Here is a 14,525-nt window from a genome sequence, read left to right as displayed (position 1 = left end):
CTGTGTGCAGGTCTGGAGCCCTCAACACAGGAAGGACATGGACCTGATGGAGAGGTTCCAGGAGAGAGCCATGAGAGTGATCAGGTGGTTGGAGCAATGAGGAGAGGCTGAGGGAGCCTGGAGACAGGCTCCAGGGAGACCTAAGAGCAACCTTCCAGTACCTGAAGGAGGCTACAAGAAGGCTGCAGAGAGACTGCTTGCAAACACCTGCAGTGACAGGGGCAAGGGCTTCAAACTAGAGCAGAGCAGATTTAGATTGCATGTTAGGAACAAGTTCTGCACCATGAGGGTGGTGGAACACTGAAACAGGTTGCCTAGGGAGGTGGCTGTGGCTGGACAGGGCCCTGAGCAACCTGATCCAGTTGGAGATGTCCCTACTGACTGTGGGGAGGTCAGACTGGGTGACCTTTGGAGGTCCCTTCCAGCCCAGCCCATTCTGTCATTCTATAAAGGCAAATCATCTGCTGATTTGGAGTCATCACAAGAGCAGTAAATTTCTGTGCAAGTTTAGTATTTTACTCTACTCCAGCCCTGGGCATTAGAAATCACAGAATGTTAGGGGCTGGAAAGGGCCTTGAGAGATTATTCAGTCCAACCCCCCTGCCAGAGCAGGATCACCTATACCAGGCCACGCAGGAACTCATCCTGGAAGGTCTTGAATATCTCCAGAGAGGGAGACTCCACAGTGCCCCTGGACAAAATGTTGGCTTAGGCTGAGCTGCCAGCACAAGAGTGAATCTGAAATTCCCATCAAGGATGTACGGGGTGGGAGTGGAAAGCTCAAAAACCAAGGGAGGATGCTTTGCAAAAGGAGCACACAGGAAATGGGACGGACAGAAGCTTTATTTTCTTTTGTCTTATTCCCAACAGAGAAGCAGTGCAGGAGCCTGCTCTGACTTCCTCCTTCAGTAACAGGCCTGGTTATTGCTGTAACCATGCTGGGTTTTTCCTTCTCTGGATTTGCAGAATTCCTGAATGCCACCTTTGAACAGCTTTCTCTGCTGAGTGCTGTGCTGCACTCTCTAACGTCCCAGGGACAGATTTGCAGATTTGGGAGTGTATCTTTCATTTTTTTAATTGCACTAGTAGATCACCTGAGTGACCACACTGCTTTGCATGCAAACAGCTCATTTCAGAAGTGTGAGGATAGCTCGTGGCAATAGTTATCTTCAAGGGTTATGAAATAGTATATAGGAAAACAGACCTAGAGGCAAGGATGGTAAATAAAACATGCAAGATGAAAGAAATGTGAGTGACAGAGATGGGAACAGAATTTAGCAGTGCTTCTACCTGCTATCCTTGGGGCTGTGTGGCTGGAAAGTTGCTGGCAGAAAGGGACCTGGGGGTGCTCATGGACAAGCAGCTGAAGAGGAGCCAGCAGTGTGCCCAGCTGGCCAAGAAAGCTGAAGGCATCCTGGCTGGGATCAGCAATGCTGTGTCCAGCAGCAGCAGGGAGGGGATTGTCCCCTGGCACTCAGCTCTGGGGAGGCCACACCTTGAGTGCTGTGTCCAGTTTTGGGCACCTCAAGACAAGAGAGATGCGGAGGTGCTGGAGCCAGGGCAGAGGAGGCAAGGAAGCTGGGAAGGGCCTGGAGAAGAAATGTGATGATGAGCAACTGAAGGAGCTGGGGATGGTTAGTTTGAAGCAGAGGAGGCTGAAGGGAGACCTCCTGGCTCTCTACAGCTCCCTGAAAAGGGTTTCTGGAGAGGTTGGTGCTGGTCTCCTCTCACAGGTGATTAGTGATAGAACAAGAAGGAAGAGCCTGAAGGTGCAGCAGGGCAGGTTCAGACTGGACAGTAGGAAGAATTTTTCCCCATCAAGAAAGAGTTGTCAGGCCTTGGAATGTGCTGCCCAGGGAGGTGGTGCAGTCCCCAAGGCTGGATGTGTTTCAAGGTGTTTTGGCTGTGGTGCTTGGGGCTGTGGTTTAGGGGTGATCGGGGTAGAGTAGGATTCTGGGTTGGACTTGGTGACCCTGAGGCTCTTTTCCAATCTGCATGTTTCTGTGATTCAGTGAGATGTGAGCTTATGCTGGCTTACCTTGCCCTGAGCTTCCTGACCCTTCTTTTATGGCAATGCAAAAGTCTGCAAGCACCAAAAGGGAAAGGGATCTATGTTTAAACCTTCTTCCTTCACCCTGCCTCTGAAGTTCAGATTAATCCTGAGCAACTTCCTTGCCCATGCCAGGAGAAGCTGCCCAAGTGCCTCTGCAGGTGCAGGCATGGGGCAGCCCGGACTGACAGGAGAGAGGAGCTGAAATTGCTTCCTTTGGGCTAAGCTTTTAATGGTTTGTGCTTACTTTGGTGGAAATTCTTCCTTACAGAGGAGCCTGAAGACCAGTGTAATTAGTTTAATTATATGGTCCACTTTCAAGGCTTAAAAAATGTATATAGTTAATTGGTGCCCACAATGAATCCAGGATTCAGTACTGTGTTTAAGGAAAAAAGCCTGCAAACACATCTTGGAGCAGCAGCCTGTGGTGTAGCTCTGCAGAGGGTTTGGGTGGGGGTTTTTATGTCAAACAGTAATACCCAGGGGTTATGATTTGTTTATCTTATGGTTACAGTAGTTGACCATTCTTCTGGTGCCTGCTGTATTGATTATGGATTCCTTTACTGCCCTGCTGATTTCACATGGTGTATGTGACAGAACAACAGCTCCAGCCTGTTCCATTCTGCTCCTTGTTTCCCACCTCTGCTCTCCATGGGCACTTTTTCTTACTTGCTCCCCACCATTTCTGGGTCTGTTGTGAGGCCAGCTCACCTTTCTCTCCCAGAGCAGGGGGAGATACATCCCTCTTGTCTCCAACTTGAGAGGTTATTCTGGTAGTGGGAGTTACTTTCTTTCACCTGGACTTTCTTGGTCCAATGTCCTGGTTTGTGAGGTTTTCCTGGTTGGTTGTTCACTTGTCTTCTGTGAAAGGAATAGAATTAAGCACCTCACCCCTCCTGCTGGGATTTTCTCAGCTATCCTCTTGATTGCTATTCAAGTTCTGTTGTTGTTATTAACTAGGGGATTTGTTACAGCCTGGTTAAGCAGCTCTTGCTTAGGACTAGCTTTTTGCCACCCCAGGGTCCTGAGACAAATCCTGACCCTTCCAGCCACAACACTTGTGCAAACACATTATTTAATTGAACCCTGACTTGGGCCAGCTAGGAGTTTGGATCCCCCACTTTCCTCACAAGCTTCTGGAAGCACAAGCATGCAAAAGCTGTCAGTCCCAGAGAAGCTCTTGGCAGGTAACCAGGGCTGTTTACTATGTGCTACTGATAATGGGGGAACAAGAAGAAAAAAAATACAAAGGGGTTGTCAGAAAAATGGATATTCACAAGATAACTTCATAGGCCTTGTTTTCCCATGGTGTCCTGGGGTGCCTTGAGAGGAGTGTGTCCAGCAGATCCAGGGAGGTTCTCCTCCCCCTCTACTCTGCTGAGACCTCACCTGGAATATTGCATCCAGTTCTGAGCTCCCCAGTTCAGGAGGGACAGGGATCTGCTGGAGAGAGTCCTAGGGAGGGCTCCAAGGACGCTGAAGGGACTGGAGCACTGCCTGGTGAGGAGAGGCTGAGAGCCCTGGGGCTGTATAGTCTGGAGAGAAGACTGAGAGGGGATCTGACCAATGTCTATAAATATCTTAGGGCTGCATGTCAGGAAGGAAGGGACAGGGACAGCCTCTACTCACTTGTGCCCTGGGATAGGGCAAGGGGCAGTGGATGGAAACTCCAGCACAGGAAGTTCTACCTCAACGTAAGGAAGAACTTCTTCACTATGAGGGTCCCAGAGCTCTGGAACAGGCTACCCAGAGAGGTTGTGGAGTCTCCTTCTCTAGAGCCTTTCCATCCCTGTCTGGATGTGTTCCTTTGTGACCTGTGCTGGATTCTATGGTCCTGCTCTGGCAGAGAGGTTGGACTGGAAGATCTCCAGAGGTCCCTTCCACCCCCTAACATCCTCTGATCCTAGGGCAAAATCACTTCTCTTTCAGGAGAAGTCTGGGGTTGGGGTTTTGGTTTTGGTTGTTATTTTGGTTTTTTTTTTTACAGTTCTTTTAAGTTAGCTGTAGCAAACTACTCAACAGCTTTGTTGGGAAGAAAATATCACTCCTTCTCTTCCACAAATAGATTCAGTTAATGGAAGTGTACTAGTGGAGGTTGCATGCTAAAATAGTTCATTGTGTTTTCTCTGATGCTTGAACTTGCTGGATATTGAGATTATTAGTGGAGTGGTACTCTTATGTCATGCATGTATTTACTAAGCAGGCTGAGTGAGGTTTGCTGACACCAGTGATGAGTTTAATATAATAAAGTTAAACTATCCACAGCATCCAGTACCAGGAGGCATATTTCTTGTGTTACAGAATACCCCTGTTTGTAAACAGCAGTGAGAGTGACCTCACTGCTGACACAACTGTGTTTATAAAATCACTCAAAAGAATTCTAAACTACTGAGTTGGATTTTTGGGCAGTGACTCGGCATAGAATCATAGAATTGTTGTAGTTGGAAGGGACCTCAAGGATCATCTAATTCCAACCCCCCTGCCATGGGCAGGGATCCCTCAAACTAGATCAGTTTGCTCACAGCCACATCCAGTCTGGCCTTCAAAACCTCCAGGGATGAGGCTTCCACCACCTCCCTGGGCAACCTGTTCCAGTGTCTCACCACCCTCCTGGGGAAGAACTTCTTCCTAACATCCATTCTGAATCTACCCACTGCTAGTTTTTTTCCATTTTCCCCAGTCTTGTCACTCCCTAACACTCTAAAAAGTCCCTCCCCATCTCTCTTGTAGCCCCCTTCAGATACTGGAATGCCACTAGAAGGTCTGCTTGGAGCCTTCTCTACTGCAGACTGAACAACCCCAACTCTCTCAGTCTGTCCTCAAAGAATCATGGAATTGTCAGGGTTGGAAGGGACCTCATGGATCATCCAGTTCCAACCCCCCTGCCATGGGCAGGGATCCCTCACACTAGATCAGTTTGCTCACAGCCACATCCAGCCTGGCCTTAAATACCTCCAGGGATGGGGCTTCCACCACCTACCTTCTCCCACCTCCTTGTCCTCATTGGAGAGGTGCTGCATCCCTCTAGCCAGACATCTGGCTGGTCATTGCTGGATCCCAGGGCTGGTTATTAGCTTCCAATTTTTAGCAAACAATCTTTGTGGAAGCTTGTGGGAGGGAGTGTGGTGCAAGAACACATACTCTTACTGGTGGAGTTACTGCAATTCTTGATAAAGCTGTGATCTACATCAACTGATACAGTCTGATAGTTTCACCAGCTCTGGGGTTTATAATACAGCAGAGAAAAATGAGCTCAGCCTGGGCATAGCCAGTGAACATAGGTCATACTGGTTCAGGCAAGTCCTGCAGTTAGAGGAGCAAGCTGATGTGAGACTGGGTGGGCCAAATCAGCTGTCTTCTGAAAGCAGCTGAGGTGTTTGCAGCAGGAGGCAGGAGAGCCGTCAGAAATGTTCTTGTGCAAATGTGGTTCTCTTTATTTCTGGACTAACCAGCGTTTTGTCTTCACAGCAGCTATACTTCTGAATGGAAGTGGCTTGCAGACAGAGCTAGAATTGGCAGCCGTTGGACATGGCTTCAGGCCCAGATTTCAGAACTAGAATACAAAATCCAACAACTAACTGACCTTCACAGGCAGATACGTGCCACCAAGGTATTGTCTGTAAGCTCACAACTGGGCTTTTCAAATACTCTTCTGACAGTGTTTCTTGCGGTATTTGTTTATGTGCTGCTTTGCTGCTTGCTTTTTGTTTTGCCCCACAGTTCTTGTATCTGCACAGGCTGTCGCATGCAGGAGTCAACCAGAAAGGCATCACGAAATCACAGGATTGTCAGGGGTGGAAGGGACCTCAAGGATCATCCAGTTCCAACACCCCTGCCATGGGCAGGGACACCTCACACTACAGCAGCTTGCTCACAGCCACATCCAGCCTGGCCTTCAAAACCTCCAGGGATGAGGCTTCCACCAGCTCCCCGATCAGCCTCTTCCAGTGTCTCACTACCCTCAGGGGGAAGAACTTCTTCCTAACATCCAATCTCAATCTACCCATTTCTAGTTTTGCTCCATTCCCCACAGTCTTACCGCTCCCTGACATCCTCAAAAGTTCCTCCCCAGCTCTCCTGTAGCCCTCTTCAGATACTGGAAGGCCACAATTTAGGTCTCCTGGGAGCCTTCTTTTCCTCTCCAGGCTGAACAGCCCAAACTCCCTCAGTCTGTCCTTATAGGAGAGGAGTTCCATCCCTCAGCTCATCTCGTGGCCCTTCTCTGGACACCTTCCAGCACCTCCAGATCCTTCCTGTAATAGGGGCTATAGAACTGGACACAGAACTCCAGGTGGGGTCTCTCCAGAGCAAAGTAGAGGGGAGAATCACCTCTGTCAATCTGCTGGCTATGCTTCTCTTGATGCAGCCCAGGATGTGATTGGCTTTCTGGTCTGCAAGTGCACGCTGCTGGCTTATGTTGAGCTTCTCATTCCCCAGCACCCCCAAGCCCTTTACTTCAGGGCTGCTCTAAAAAGGAGGAGCTAAAAAGTATTGTGCCCTTGAGACGGCAGTACAAGACTGGGAGCTGGGAGCTGAGCTCTTACACTTCCTAGCTGTGACAGTTAGTGACTTTGTTAGTGACTCCCCAGAGGCCCAGCACAAGCTACTGCATTTATCACACTAGTTGCTCCCTCTGCAGAAGAGGCAAGGTTTAGCTTTGGATTGAGGTGTTTGGCAATTAGTATTTTTTTGTGTGGTGGGATTTCAGGGTGGGCTTCTTTCTGTTGCTTACAGCCCGTGTTGATCCTGAGGATCAGCTGGTTAATGTTTGTACAGCACTTTGAACAGGTCAAGGATTAATTATTGCTGAAAATTCCAATGTGTGTAACTCATACACTGATTTTTTTGTAAGTCAAACTGGCTAGACAGTGGGAAAGTCACATTCCTAAACCATTAATAATCTAGCTATCAGTTTAATGGCTTCCCCAGGTCGTTCTCATGTGCAAGAAGCCAAAACCTGTGATAATGCTGGTGAGGTGATAGTGGGGGGGTTTAAAGAAGGGCACTCTGACCCTCATGCATGTTGTCTGATTTATGCTGGGGGTAGATAAGCACAGATGAAGAGGAGACAGAAGGTGCTTCAGATTTCCTCCAGCTGAAGGCAAGATGTAGAGGGGGTTTAAAGGGAAAGGGAAATCACCCCAGGGAACATTTCCTTCTGATAGTCTAAAGAAAAATTATTCCCTCTTCTTCTTTTGGCCTCACAGCCCTTCTATCCATATCCAACTTCTCTCTTCTGCTCACAACTTCTCCCTGGTCAGGTTTTTCTCTACAAAATAATGGAAGGGCCTTTATCTGAGAGTCAGGCCTGCCTGTGCACCCACAGAAGGAAAAGGAGACAGTTTATATTGGTTTAGGGTGAGAATGCCTGTATTTTGGTGTTGTCCTGAACACCAGCTACCTTCTCACTGCTACACCCAGCAGCCTTCAGCCTTCTGGGTGGCGTAGGTCTGATGAGCTGCAGAAGATAAATGGATGAGAACCGAGGGAAAAGAACCCTCTTTTAGTCATGCATTTTCTTCCCATTAGGTGGTATGCTGGCTGGGAGCCTGGTCATCTTCCTGTTGGAGATCTTTAGTGACATTCCTTTTTGCAGACCTCATGCCCCCTTTGCCAGCTGTGGTATTCAGTGCCTGGCACCCTGTCCCCCAGTGAAGGTAGCAGTGTGCTTGCTTCAGCTGGGCTCGTTTGCTGTAGGCATCTGTAGCAACCCAGTGCAGCAGCTCCAGCGGGGCAGGGGGTGCTGATAGAAGAGCTCTTTGTTTTTTACTTAGTGGCTACAAAGTAGTTACACAATATGGTTAGAATTTGCATGCTGTCTTTAAAGGTCCTCAGAGTGGGGTTTGTGTGTTTCGAGCGGGGAAAAACAGAAGTGACTCATAGCCAGCGCACAATGATTTCAAGCAAAACACCACTCCTCTCACATCATAGCGCACTAGGAAGGAGATGCTTTGCTTGTGTGCAGTCTCCTGGCCTGCTGCTTTGTGTCTTCTCCAGCTCTGCACACAGAAGCAGCAGTTCTAGATCTGGAGTGCTGTCATTTTAAGTAATGCATACCTGCAAACCAAAGCAATTCCGTTTAAGGCTGGAGGGGGAGGAGGAGAGGGGTCATTGCCGAAACCTGCAGGTTGTCACCCATATTCTTCCTCTTTCTTCTGTGTCAGTTCCATCTCTCCCTGTTTAGGCAGTCTGTCCATTTTCTCCTTTCTGGCTTTCCCCTTTCTGTGCTTGGTCAACAGGATTGTGCAGCTGGAAAAAGTAAAATTCTAGTGGAGGCAGGGAGGTGTTCCCTTTTTTCCACTACTTCTCCTGCCTGTCTTCCTATTTCACTGCCTTTGTAATTTGTGGTTTAGACTTCTGTGAGTTGGTCATGGCTTTTTTGCTCTCTTTGTGGTCATGACCTATGATTATTTTACTAAAAAGACCTAGAGATTGTCTGGTGTTTCAAGCTGCTGAGCTAGCTTGTCCTTCTCTTGTGACACACAAAAATTAGGTCTATACTTGAATTTCATAGGTACCTCGGTTCACAGCACTGTTTGGGTTGGAAGGGACCTTAAAGATAATCGAGTTCCAACCCCCCTGCCATGGGCAAGGACTCCTTCCCCTCTCAAGGCTCTATCCAACCTGGCCTTGGACACCTCCAGGAAGGGGGCATCCTCCCTAGACAACCTGTTTCAGTGTTTCACAACCCTCACTGCAAAGAATTTCTCTCTAATGCCCAATCTAAATCTACCCTCCTCAAGCTCAAAGCCGTTCCCCATCATCCTATCACTATAAGCCCTGGTAAAAAGTCCCTCCCCAGCTTTTTTGCCATGAACTTGTAACTGATGTTGGTCTACATATGGTAGATACTGACTGTACCTGTACAGTAGTGTCTGGATATGTTTCCACCTGCTGTGAATGGAAAAGCACAGATGATGAGCTTCTAGCTGGATATGGAATGTGGAAAAGTCAGTGTTGACTTGATGGAGTTTCAGCATCTCTCTTGCCATTTCTGGGCACTAAAGCAAAGTTTTCAAGCACCTGCATTGTTTCTTAGAGAATATCTTTGTTCTTAGCTTTGAATTTTAACTCAAACAAGGGAATAAGAGACACAATGAGAACAGGACAATTTTACCTTCTCTTTTACTCTATCCTTTGAAGTCTCTTTGCGGCTTGCTTTCATGTTTCAGGGCAAACTGCTGCTGAGGCTGGAGTCAGGTTGTGAGGAAACCTACAGGATCTTTTAATTTTCCATAAGCCAGGTGAAGTGTGTCTTGCTTAAAGCACCAATCCAGGAGTTCCTTGTGTTCATGTGATGCCACTTTTACCTGGGTTTAGTGGAATATTCTCTCACTAGAAAGAGAGTTTGAGGCAGTGCAATTGAATGGTCCCATTCTTTCATTATCTAGCTGATATTTGAGTACTTAAAAGCAAGTATCTTTCCTTTTCTCTTTGGGAAAAGCCTGCAGAGGTTCCCTAGCCTTTTTCTGAGTAGCACATTTATTTGCTTAAGATAATGACAAATTCAGGGTCTACTTGAGGAGGTGCTTTTGACTGCCACAAAGATAGTTTTGCTTTCTGTTTAATGTTTTAAGTCGTTTAACCCTCTGAGATGTTGCCTATGATTGCATTTGACAGTTCAATCTTTCTCATCTGTCATGTGGAAAACACAATGGGAATATTGTTTTCCTATGAAGCTCAGCTATTTTCCTACTATATGAAGTTATTTATAGCTTACTGGTGACACTCTAGATGGTAGGACCACTTCTGATAACCACATCTGTGCGTATTAGCTTGAAAAACAATGGGATTGCTTAGAATATTTAGGATGATTGCCTCTGTAGTTGTGCAGCTCTACAAATGCTCACCTTAAATCAATTATTCAATTGCAAAAGGCTTTACTTTGGAATTGCACACAGGAAAGAATAGAATAGAATAGGACAGGTTGGAAGAGACCATTGAGATGACCACCTTGATGTTTTGCTTAGCGCTTAGATAGGAATAAGAAAAATAGAGCACTTTCAAGTGGAAGGTTTATTGGCTACGAAGACTACAACCAACTTCAACCCAAAAATGGTTGCCTCTTGCAGCAAAATCTCCTCTTCAGTCAACAGGCAAATTAGTAGACAAAAAAAATCTCTTCTGAAATCAAGAGGCAAATTATTAGACAATAAATCTCTGAAATCAAGAGGCAAATTATTAGACAAAATAATCTTCTTTGAAATTAAAAGGCAAATTACTAGGCAAAAAGTCTTTTCTGAAATCAGCAGGCAGATTAGGAGGCAAAAAGAAATCTCCTCTGAATTAGGAGAGAAAAAGAAATCTCCTCTGAAATCAGCAGGCAGATTAGGAGACAAAAAGAAATCTCCCCTGAAATCAGCAGGCAGATTAGGAGAGAAAAAGAAATCTCCCCTGAAATCAGCAGGCAGATTAGGAGACAAAAAGAAATCTCTTATGAAATCAGCAGGCAGATTAGGAGACAAAATAAATCTCCCCTGAAATCAGCAGGCAGATTAGGAGAGAAAAAGAAATCTCCTCTGAAATCAGCAGGCAGATTAGGAGACAGAAAGAAATCTCCCCTGAAATCAGCAGGCAGATTAGGAGAGAAAAAGAAATCTCTTATGAAATCAGCAGGCAGATTAGGAGACAGAAAGAAATCTCCCCTGAAATCAGCAGGCAGATTAGGAGAGAAAAAGAAATCTCTTATGAAATCAGCAGGCAGATTAGGAGACAAAATAAATCTCCCCTGAAATCAGCAGGCAGATTAGGAGAGAAAAAGAAATCTCTTATGAAATCAGCAGGCAGATTAGGAGACAAAATAAATCTCCTCTGAAATCAGCAGGCAGATTAGGAGAGAAAAAGAAATCTCCTCTGAAATCAGCAGGCAGATTAGGAGACAGAAAGAAATCTCCCCTGAAATCAGCAGGCAGATTATTCAACAAGTATGAATTTCTGATTTGAATTTAGGCACAGATGTTTAAGCAGCGCTGTGACAGCAGAGTGATTGCCATTAAAAGGAGTTGCTTGTAGGATGCAGCTTTTCATTAATGAAAATTCCTACTATTTATATATATATATATATAGTATTTCAAATCCATTTTGAGTGCTTCAGAGGGTTCCTGGGAGGATTTAAGGGGGCTGTGCCAGGTTTGAGTGCCCCTTGGAAATGCGTCAGTAGGGTTAATCCACTGTCAACCAACTGTGTTCAATTGCTGTTGTCTAGGGGATGGTGATCATAGAAGAATTCCCCTTTCCAAAAGACATTTTGAAGAAGCAAATGCAATTGACAGACCAAGAAGCTTTATTAAACGCCACAGGGGACTCGCAAGCTGCCATTGAGAGACAGGATGACTTTGAAATGTCACCCAGCAGCCCTACCCTGCTCTTACGAAACATAGAGAAACAGGTAAAGTAACACGGCGACCCAGCGGAGCCAAGCGGTTTGCTGCAGACACAGGCCAGCTGCCATGGTGATGCCTTCCAAAGAGGAAGATATTTTGCAGTCCCCAGAGTGGGTGCTTGATGAATTGAAGGGCTTGAATCGCTGCATTGTACGCCAGGCTTACAAATTAACCTTTTATTTCTGACCTGCCTGCATCACCCCTTTGTTGCCATCAAAGCGGCCACAGAGCAGCTCCTAATAGCTACCCACAAACCTGCCTCTCCTTTACAGTTAGGTTCAGGGAAGGGTTGCCCCAGATGGTGTCAGGAAGTGCTTCTGTGAGATGAAAGAGTGCAGCTGGAAGATGGAGGTGTGTTACACTTGAAACAAAAAGGAAAGTTCCAAGAGAATGGAATTGTTGGTGTGCCATAGGAGTGCAGAATGCCAGGTACTTGACAGGCGTAGTGAAGGTGTAGCTGTGAGCAGAGTGTTGGCTCCTGGTGTTCAAACCAGTCTTTTCCAAGGTGAATACCAGGAAATATGATACAGAGTCCAGCAGGGTGTTCTTTTTGCTGGAAGGTATGAAGAATGTGGTAGGATCACACTGCTGAAGGAGATGCAGGAGATTTGCTTGTATTGTAGTTAGAGCAAAGCAAACCTGCCAAAGGCAGTAGGGTGCAATTCATACATTGCTCTGCTGCTGGACATCAATTCTTCATCAGGTCAGTGTTTTTCAGGGGGGCCAAAAGCAGCTTTAGATTCTAATGTCTGTTCCTGAATCTCTGTGCCAATTTTGCTTATTTGATAATCGTGCTTTGCTGCTGTTAAAATGCTTCCCGTTTGATGGATCCTCTCTGCTGCAGCCGGGAGCGAGGAAGCAGTGAAACAGGAAATCAATGCAAGCAGTGCTGGCAATTGCACAACTGCAGCCAAAGAGCATTTTGAGAATGTGGTGAATGTCTCCTCTTGAAGGGGTTACTTGGGGAGTTAAGCACACTTAGAATCATAGAATGGTCTGGGTTGGAAGGGACTTCCAAAGGACATCAAGTCCAATCTCCTCTGCAGTCAGCAGGGACATCCCCATCTAGATCAGGTTGCCCAGGGCCCTGTCCAGCCTCACCTTGAGTATCTCCAGGGATAGGGCTCCAACCACCTCCCTGGGCAACCTCTTCCAGTGTTCCACTTGTGCAGAACTTGTTCCTGACATCCAATTAAAATATGCTCCTGTCTGTGGGAATATCTGTGGATCACAGGATGTTAGAGGTTGGAAGGAACTTCCGAAGATCATCAAGTCTAAGCCCCCTGCCAGAGTAGGACCATAGAATCCAGAGGATGTTAGAGGTTGGAAAGGACCCCCAAAAGTCATCAAGTAACCCCCCCTGCCAGAGCAGGACCATAGAATCCAGCACGGGTCACTCAGGAACACATCCAGATGGGTCTTGACAGTCTCCAGAGAAGGAGACTCCACAACCTCTCTGAAGGGCCTGTTCCAGTGCTCTGGGACCCTCACAGTGAAGAAGTTCCCCTCCTGTTGAGGTGGAACCTCCTGTGCTGTAGTTTCCATCCATTGCCCCTTGTCCTATGCCAGGGTGCAAGTGAGCAGAGCCTGTCCCCTCCCTCTTGACCCCCAGCCCTCAGGTATTTATAAACACTTATTAAATATTTCAAAGGCTTTATTTATATGTAAGGAAAGAGACTCAGTTTAGCTATGTTACCCAAGGGGGTGTGCTAAAAAACTAAGCCAGTAAAAATTAACAATATTTTCTGTATTTGTCCTGTATTTTAAATGATGCAATTGTGGCCAGGATTTTTAGACTTAAGTAATTGCAGTAGTTGGAAGCCCTTGCTTCTTTTCACTAAGAAAGTAGTAGTTGCTGTGTTGCCCATTCACTGAGGAGGTACAAATGGAGGTCGAGGAACTTTGGTGTCCTGAAAACTATTTAGAATTAAAGGTGTTCACACATTGAACACACCAATCAGATTTCTTCCTGTTGCAGCACAAAAAGACTCTGGGATTTGATTTGTTTTTCAACTGTCTGTCTTGTAAATCAACCTTGACTTGAAGGTCTGAGCTGCTTCCTGTTCCATGTCAGAAAAAATGATGCTGGAGGCTGAAGTGCATAGAGAGCAGCCCTGTGGAGAAGGACCTGGGAGTGCTGGTGGACAGCAAGTTCTGCATGGGACAGCAATGGTGCCCTGGTGGCCAAGAAGGCCAATGGGATCCTGGGGTGCATTCAGAGGAGTTTGTTCAGCAGATGCAAGGAGGTTCTCCTCCCCCTCTATTCTGCCCTGCTGAGACCTCACCTGGAATGTTGCATCCAGTTTTTGGGCTCCCCAGTTCAAGAGAGAGTCCAAGGGAGGGCTGGAAGGATGGTGAAGTGACTGGATCACTGCATGGTGAGGAGAGGCTGAAAGCCCTGGGGCTATTTAGTGTGGAGAGGAGAAGGCTGAGAGGGATCTGATCAATGTCTATCAATATCTGAGGGCTGGGGGTCAAGAGGGGACAGGCTCTGCTCAGTTGCACCCTGGGACAGGACAAGGGGCAATGGATATAAACTGCAGCACAGGAGATGGAGCTTCTTCACTGTGAGGGTCACAGATCACTGGAACAGGCTGCCCAGAGAGGCTGTGGAGTCTCCTTCTGAGGGGGAGCCTTTCAAGACCCATCTGGATGTGTTCCTGTGTGACCTGTGCTGGATTCTATGGTCCTGCTCTGGCAGGGTGGGGTTTACTGGATGACTTTTGGAGGTCCTTTCCAACCTCTAACATCCTCTGGCCCTGTGATCCACAGATATTCCCACAGAATTACTCAGTCCTATGTTAAAGCATTTCTTTGTTAAAAAGAAATCATTTTACTTATGAACACACACCAAAAAGAAGGGGAAAAAATCCCAAAGAATGCAGAGTCTGTGAGCCAGGCATTTTTTATTACTACTCTTTGCAAGCCCTTTTCACAGCTATGCAATATTTACAAACCATGCACATTTGCCCTTGTGATTTGGAGGTCTGCCAGTGTTTTTGGTGGTTTTGTGTGGAGTAAAGGCTTCACTCCTTACAGATAGAACTCTGGTGAGATTTTGAAATCAATCTGCTAAATATTTTACTGGCATC

The 14,525-nt window shown here is 46.6% G+C and overlaps 1 protein-coding gene across 7 annotated transcripts in view; it reads left to right on the top strand.

Annotated features, from left to right (window-relative positions):
• KANSL1L (KAT8 regulatory NSL complex subunit 1 like) overlaps positions 1-14,525 on the top strand; it is a 101,825-nt gene that overhangs the window by 26,007 nt on the left and 61,293 nt on the right. For 4 of the 7 annotated variants that reach the window (XM_068137870.1, XM_068137871.1, XM_068137867.1 and 1 more), the window contains 2 exons: positions 5,519-5,660; positions 11,256-11,438. In XM_068137870.1, coding sequence (XP_067993971.1) covers positions 5,519-5,660; positions 11,256-11,438 — 325 coding nt within the window. The remainder of the gene's footprint in view (positions 1-5,518; positions 5,661-11,255; positions 11,439-14,525) is intronic. The other 3 variants (XM_068137872.1, XM_068137869.1, XM_068137873.1) reach the window with 2 other exon arrangements.

This window comes from Melanerpes formicivorus, unplaced genomic scaffold (assembly GCF_026170545.1).
Source record: "Melanerpes formicivorus ecotype bairdi unplaced genomic scaffold, bMelFor1.0.p_v2 SCAF_5, whole genome shotgun sequence".
In the NCBI taxonomy this organism is placed as follows: domain Eukaryota; kingdom Metazoa; phylum Chordata; class Aves; order Piciformes; family Picidae; genus Melanerpes; species Melanerpes formicivorus.
Note: the sequence above shows the minus strand (reverse complement) of the source record. Positions and strands in the feature narration are given on the sequence as shown.